At 49.6% G+C, this 7,739-nt stretch overlaps 1 protein-coding gene across 1 annotated transcript in view; it reads left to right on the top strand.

The window, feature by feature from the left end:
- Nucleotides 1-6,128, top strand: part of GRHL3 (grainyhead like transcription factor 3) — a gene marked incomplete at its 5' end in the record, with an annotated part of 12,746 nt that extends 6,618 nt beyond the window's left edge. The window contains 6 exons of the mRNA XM_057385599.1: nt 10-198; nt 1,083-1,120; nt 2,207-2,283; nt 2,371-2,456; nt 2,896-2,960; nt 5,291-6,128. Coding sequence (XP_057241582.1) covers nt 10-198; nt 1,083-1,120; nt 2,207-2,283; nt 2,371-2,456; nt 2,896-2,960; nt 5,291-5,405 — 570 coding nt within the window. The remainder of the gene's footprint in view (nt 1-9; nt 199-1,082; nt 1,121-2,206; nt 2,284-2,370; nt 2,457-2,895; nt 2,961-5,290) is intronic.
- Between the last annotated feature and the right edge of the window lie 1,611 nt (nt 6,129-7,739).

The raw sequence follows: 7,739 nt of genomic DNA, 5'->3' as shown, positions 1-7,739 counted from the left end.
ACCCCTAAGCCAGGCCCAGCCCCTAAGCCAGGCCCAGCCCTAAGCCCAGCTGCTCTCTCCCCCGCAGGTCTCAAAGGCTGTTTGCTCTCAGGCTTTCGAGGGAACGAGATCACGTTCCTGCGGCCCGAGAGCGACCTGGAGACCCCCCCGGTTCTGTTCATCCCCAACGTGCAYTTCTCCAGCCTGCAGAGGGGCTCGGTGAGTGCTTCCATCACCCTGAGCTCATCGTGGCTCCACGAGGGAGTTTTGGCATGAAAAAACCCCAAATCACATCCACAGAGGGGATATGGGGAGCTCCAGGATGGAGCTGGCAGCAGGGATGGGTGACACAACAGTGCCAGTGCAGAGGGAGCAAAATAAAATAAATTATAGCAAAATAAAATAAATTATAGCAAAATGTGCTCCTGTGGTTTGAACATCCACAGCTTCCACACTGCACTGCAAAGGGGCAAAAAAATAAAATAAATTATAGCAAAATGTGCTCCTGTGGTTTGCACACCCACAGCACTGCAGTGGCAGTAAAATAAAATAAATTATAGCAAAATGTGATCCTGTGGTTTGAACACCCGCAGCTTCCACAGTGGGACCACAGTACTGCAGTGGGACAAAAAATAAAATAAATTATAGCAAAATGTGATCCTGTGGTTTGCACACATACAGCACTGCAGTGGGAGCAAAATAAAATAAATTATAGCAAAATGTGATCGCCAGGGTGGGTGGAATTGAATAAATTATAGTAAAATGTGATTGAATCAGAGCCTGGGTGGTGGGATCAAATAAATTATAGCAAAATGTGATTGTCTCAGTGCCTGGGTGGGTCCAGTCCCCCACTGTTCTCCGCCCAATGTCCTTCAGAGCTCCTCAGCATTCCCTTCTCAGAAAACACTGCCTCAGTTTGCCCCAAAATGGAATTTGGGGAAGTTCTTTATATCAAATTCCATTTAATCCAGCAAACAGATGTTTGGGTTTCATTGTGTGATGGGTGTGGAGGAGGGAAATCAGGAAATCACATTTAAATCAGGTCCAGGTTGTCTCCCCTGGCACTGCCCAAACTCACAATTCCCGTTTCCTTCCCATTCCAGGTGCTCCCTGCTGCTGCTGCTCCCAACTCTGCAACCAGGTGAGGATCAGCAGGGATCAATTCCTGCTCCTYTGGGAATGGAGGGGACACAGATCAGTGTCCCCATGGTGCCACAAGGGCCACAATTCATCCTGGAATGGCCTGGGGGCTGCAGGACACACGGACATTGGGGTGACACATTGGGGACATTGGTGTGACACATTAGGGACATTGGGGTGACAGATTAGGGACATTGGGGTGACAGAGTTGGGGACATTGGTGTGACAGATTAGGGACATTGGTGTGACAGAGTTGGGGACATTGGGGTGACAGAGTTGGGGACATTGGTGTGACACATTAGGGACATATTAGTGTGACAGAGTTGGGGACATTGGGGTGACACATTAGGGACATTGGTGTGACAGAGTTGGGGACATTGGTGTGACAGAACACAGGGACATTGGTGTGACAGAGTTGGGGACACTGGTGTGACAGATTTAGGGACATTGGGGTGACACATTAGGGACATTGGGGTGACAGATCTAGGGACATTGGGGTGACAGATCTAGGGACATTGGTGTGACAGAACACAGGGACATTGGTGTGACAGAGTTAGGGACATTGGCGTGACACATTAGGGACATTGGGGTGACAGAGTTGGGACATTGGTGTGACACATTAGGGACATTGGTGTGACAGAGTTGGGGACATTGGGGACATTGGTGTGACACATTAGGGACATTCCTGTCCCTGTCACAGAGCCACTCCAAAGGAGCTGCTCCCTGCTTGTGCTGCTGCTCTCACATGTTTGAAGGGAAAATCCAACATCCCAACTGAAGGGTTCAAACCCTCCAAGGCTGTAAACCAAACTGGGATGAAGGAAAATCCCAAATCCAGGATCTGCCCCAGCCGGGCTCCACCATGGGGGTGCAGGAGGTTTTTGGGATCGCTGTGACCCCAAACCCTTCGGGGCCCTCCCCGCGTGCTCCAGGCAGGAATTCACAGCCCTGCTGCTCCAATTCCAAACCCATATAAATTGTGGGATGGCTGTGGCAGTCCCTGGGTGCTCAATCYGGGGTTCAGCAGCTGCAGTTGCTCCGTTTGCTGCTCCTCCCCGCTCTCTGACCCCGCTGTTCCCTTGGCCAGGCTGCCCCTAAAGCGCAGCGGCGACGACTTCGACCCCATTCCTGCGAAGCAGAGCAAGGACGAGGATCCCCAGAGAGGTAATTCCTGAATTCCTGAACCCCTCGAGCCCCAGGGATGTGGGATCAGCGGGAATTGTGTTAAYAGGGCTGTCCTTTATCCCACAGTGCTGCTCTACGTGCGCCGCGAGGCCGAGGAGGTGTTCGATGCTCTCATGTTGAAAACCCCGGATTTGCAGGGCCTCAGGACAGCTGTGAGTGCCCCAAAAAAAAACCCATGGGAAGGAAAAAAACTGCAAATGGGGATGGGAGGGGATGGGCGAGCAGGAAGATGGATATGGGGGATCTGGTTAATGGGATTGGGGGATCTGGTTCCTACAAAACTCCTGCCACCCTAAAACCAAAACTGAAATTGCCATTCCTACAAAACTCCTGCCATCCCAAAACCAAAACTGAAATTGCCATTCCTACAAAAAACTCCTGCCATCCTAAAACCAAAACTGAAATTGCCATTTTTACAAAACTTCTGCCATCCTAAAACCAGAACTGGAAATGCCCAGGGGAATGTTCAGGTCGTGGTTTTGTTCTCGTGAGCAGAACTGAGGGGGGATCCTTTGCTGCTGTTATCTCTGATTTTTATCATGGGAATTTRACTTTACAAGTACAAAGAATTGTTGTGTTTTCTCTTCCCAGATTTCAGAAAAATATGGGCTTCCTGAAGAAAGCATTTATAAAGTCTACAAAAAGTGCAAAAGAGGGTGAGTTAATCTCTCATCTGCTCTCTTGCTGTTCCTCCAGACCCGTCCTCTCTCTGAGAACATTTTAACAAGATCATAAAAGCACAGCAAAGTCAGGCTTTGCTATTTGGAGCAAATAAAACCCAGATCTTTGTGGCCTTTAAAGATTTGGGATAATGCTTGTTTGAATTCCATCTGTTTGGAGGGTAAAGCCTCCCAAGGAAAGGAAATTGGGGGAAGGAGGAATTGTTTGGGGGGTTTAATGGTGATCTTTTGTGTCCCAGCCTAAAAGCCTGAAATTGGGGAGAATTTATCAGAGAGGAATCAATGTTTGCTTCTCCAAAACTGGGAATTTTTCCCCCAAACTGGGAATTTTCTCCCCAAAACTGGGAATTTTCTACCCAAAACTGAGGATTTTTTCCCCTAAATTGGGAATTTTCTCCCCAAAACTGGGATTTTTCTCCCCAAAACTGGGATTTTTTTCCCCCAAACTGGGAATTTTCTCCCCAAAATTGGGATTTTTCTCCCCAAAACTGGGAATTTTCCCCCCAAAACTGGGATTTTTCTCCCCAAAATTGGGAATTTTCTCCCCAAAACTGGGACTTTTCTCCCAAAACTGGGAATTTTCTCCCTAAAACTGAGAATTTTCTCCCCAAAACTGGGAATTTTCTCCCCAAAACTGGGATTTTTCTCCCCAAAATTGGGAATTTTCTCCCCAAAACTGGGAATTTTCTCCCCAAAGGAGAAGAGCAGCACTGGTGTCTTCAGGGGAGTTTTTGGGGTTGTTCTTCAGTTTGTTTTTGGGTTTGTTCACGATTTGATCTGATGAGCAGCGAGTGCTGTTTGATGGTGACTGGGATGGAAACCAGGCAGGTGTGATCCCAGAGGTGTCTCCTGAAAAGGAAATCAGATYAAATAAATCACTTTGACACCTGCTTTAATGAAAGCTGGACGTGACCCATGCCAGCAGAAGGGTGGGGAGATAAAAATCTCTGCATCTGCTGGGTGCAGGGTCAGCCCTGCCTTCTGCTCCCCCAAATTTCATTTCCAATCATTCCATCCCATTGCTCCACCCCAAACAATCCTCTGCTGGTAATTACAGCTTGAGGGGCAGATCTTCATCAGGGCAGCTCCGTGGGGCTGTYCCAACCGTGGGGATGAGCTCAGCAGATGATTCAGGAGCAATAATGAACAATTTGGTGAGGTTTGCTCCAAAAAAAAAAAACAGTCCCGGGCTCAGATCCCTGCTCAGCAGTSCCTGGCACCGTTTGGGGTTGGGAAATGAGATGGGAGCAGGGCAGTGAGAGGCTCGGGGGATTCTCTGAGATCCCACAGATAACGGGGTCAGCTCTGCTGGGGGAGCCTTTTGGGTGTTTTTGGGGCATCTATGGGGTCAGAGCTGGGATTTGGGGTGGTGTTGCGGGGTTCCCATTCACTGGGCAGGGCTGTGCTGTGACAGTTCCCCACTGTTGGTGACAGTTTCCAGCTGTTGGTGACAGCTCCCCACTGTTGGTGACAATTCCCCGTTGTTGGTGACAGTTCCCCACTGTTGGTGAAAGTTCCCCCGTGGTTGGTGACAATTCCCAGCTGTTGGTGACAATTCCCCATTGTCGGTGACAGTTTCCAGCTGTCGGTGACAGTTCCGCGTTGTCCGTGACAGTTTCCCATTGTTGGTGACAATTCCCAGCTGTTGGTGACAGTTCCCCATTGTTGGTGACAGTTTCCAGCTGTTGGTGACAGTTCCCCACTGTTGGTGACAGTTCCCCACTGTTGGTGACAATTTCCAGCTGTTGGTGACAATTCCCAGCTGTTGGGGACATTTCTGTGCCCCATGGAAAGGCAGCTCAGCCCTGAGCACAGAGGGTTTAAATCCACCCTGAAACGTTTCCTTTTCCATTTTTTCTCCATGGAATCCATTCCAGGTCAGGGAAGGTGATGATCCACAACTGGATCTTCCTTTGTGCTGTGCCATGGCTTTAATTAATGAATTAAGGGATTAATGAATTAATGAATTAATGGATCAATGAATTAATGGAGTAATGGATTAAATAATTAATGGATTAATGAATTAATGGATCAATGATTTAATGGATTAATGGATTAATGAATTAATGGATTAATGGATTAATGGATTAATGGATCAATGAGTTAATGGATTAATGAATTAATGGATTAATGAATTAATGGATTAATGGATTAATGAATTAATGGATCAATGAATTAATGGATCAATGAATTAATGGATCAATGAATTAATGGATTAATGAATTAATGAATTAACAGTGGTTGAGCCCCTCAGACCCGCAAAGCTGCACTGCTTCCATCTGACCCCGCCGATCCTTTCTCTGCAGGATCCTGGTGAACATGGACAACAACATCATCCAGCACTACAGCAACCACATGGCCTTTCTCCTGGACATGGTGGAGGCAGAGAACAAGTTCCAGATCATCCTCAAGGAGCTCTAAAGAGCTGCAGGCAGCACTTCTGGGACTTCTCTCCGAGTGTGACCCCACAGAACTCAGCCTCGTGCCCCTTTTTTTGCCTTGACTGGAACACCCACGGCGGCGGGGCCGGGCCACAGACTGCTGTGAGATCATCCTGTGAACGTGGAGCTTGGCTCTGTCGAGTTTATTATTAATATTATTATTATTATTATTATTACTATTTTTTATTTTATTTTATTTTATTCCTCTCTGGCGCCAGGCCGTTCCAGAGCGTTGGGCACACGGAGTGAGCGTGCCAGGCCTGGGCACAGAGCAGAGCTGGTGGCAGTGACAGTTTGGTGTCACCAACTTTGGCAGGGACTGATGCCAGCCCAGGTTTTGGCTTTTCCAGAACATTCCCAGCAGGAAGAATTCCTCCCATTCCCAATTCCCAGTTCCCAGCAGGGCTGAGCCCACCCCGAGCTCCTCTCTGCCACTCCTGCAGAACGGACRGTGCCCGCTCAAAACCCTCCCCTGCCACATCTGGGACTGCAAAAACCTCCACGACTTTGTTTCTACATTTCTGTACGGTTCCTTTTGTATTTGACACGTGTATAAACCTGAATTGTTTTCTACTGGACTCGGGAMGGTGACACAGAGCATTTCAAACACGGGCTGCTTCACGTTTCTCCGTGAGCTCCTTTTGTAACTGTGTTGGTTGTGTTGTTTTGGATATTCCATAGAAATAAAGGCTCAAGGACAGAATGTGAATGGTTTGAGGCAGMCCTGGAGTTGGGATGGGCTGGGCAGGAGCCAGGTGACCTCAGAGGCACCCAAAGGATGGTTTTTGGCTGAGGTTTTGTCATCGAGCAGCCACCGTGTCCAGAAGTGTCACYAACTGTGACAGCACCCAGCTCCTCTTTGGGGAGGAGGGATTTTATCCCACAGATTTGGGGGAATTCTAAGCAGTGAGGAAGAAATTCCCAGTTTGAAGCAGCTCTGCCTCTCCCTGTGTGCCTATCCCACGTGGAATATCCCAATTCCTTCCACCCTCTCTAAAACTGCTTCCCATGCAGACCATTAAATGCCAAGAGGAGCCCTTTATTTCCTAATTAATCTGAAAATCAGGGCCTTTCCTCCTCCCTTTTCTCCATCCTCTGCTTGTCCTGGCCCTGTTAAAGATGCACCCGAGCTCTGCCCAGCCTSGGAAGAGCATTTGGAAATGTTGGAATGTGTCAGCCTGGTGAGTTTTGGATTACTTCAGTCCTGTTAAGGGATGGCCTCTAAGATGAAGCTCAGATAAGCTGAAGGTTTTATCAGTTTTTGGGATCTCTCCAGCACTCCTTCACTTCAGATCACAAAGTCCTTCTTCAGCAGGATGCCTCTGATTCAGTGTTGATTCTGTGAGCAGAATTTCAGCTCCAGTTCAAACCAGTCCCACCAGGGCTCTGCCAGTGTTCGGTGCCACCCTGGTGAGGTGGCAGGTCCCTGTCCCTGTCCCCTGCTGTGCCAGGGGTGTGGGGGATTTGTTCTGGGACAGCTCCAGGGCTCATCCCGGGCATGGTGACCCCACTATGGGGACAGAGGTGTCACTGTCACTGCTCCAGAGCTCATCCTGGACACAGTGACCCCAAACATGGGGACAGAGGTGTCACTGTCACTGTCACTGCTCCAGGGCTCATCCTGGCCATGGTGACCCCAAACATGGGGACAGAGGTGTCACTGTCACTGCAGTGGGGACAGAGGTGTCACTGTCACTGCTCCAGGGCTCATCCCAGGCATGGTGACCCCACCATGGGGACAGAGGTGTCACTGTCACTGCTCTGGGACAGCTCCAGGGCTCATCCTGGGCAGGGTGACCCCACCATGGGGACAGAGGTGTCACTGTCCTGGGACAGCTCCAGGGCTCATCCCGGGCATGGTGACCCCAAACATGGGGACAGAGGTGTCACTGTCACTGCTTTGGGACAGCTCCAGGGCTCATCCTGGGCACGGTGACCCCACCATGGGGACAGAGGTGTCACTGTCACTGCAGTGAGGACAGAGGTGTCACTGTCACTGCTCCAGGGCTCATCCTGGGCACGGTGACCCCACCATGGGGACACAGAGGTGTCACTGTCACTGCAGTGGGGACAGCTGGCCCTGCTGTGCACTCAGAATTGTGGGATTTTGGGATCTTTCACCCCACAATGAGTTGATCTGAAAGTTTTGGGGTTGCCTTCCTGCCAGGACAGAGTGACCCCAGTGCCTCCAGCCTCATCTCACGCTGTGACTTTGTGTTCCCAGCAGAACAAAGATGGATTCTGTTGGATTTTATGGTGTTCACTCCCCCAAAAAAAAACCCATCCTCAGTTTGGCGGGGTGAGGGGCACTCCC

This window comes from Malurus melanocephalus, unplaced genomic scaffold (genome assembly GCF_030028575.1).
Source record: "Malurus melanocephalus ecotype Western Australia unplaced genomic scaffold, MMel_1.1 scaffold_846, whole genome shotgun sequence".
In the NCBI taxonomy this organism is placed as follows: domain Eukaryota; kingdom Metazoa; phylum Chordata; class Aves; order Passeriformes; family Maluridae; genus Malurus; species Malurus melanocephalus.
Note: the sequence above shows the minus strand (reverse complement) of the source record. Positions and strands in the feature narration are given on the sequence as shown.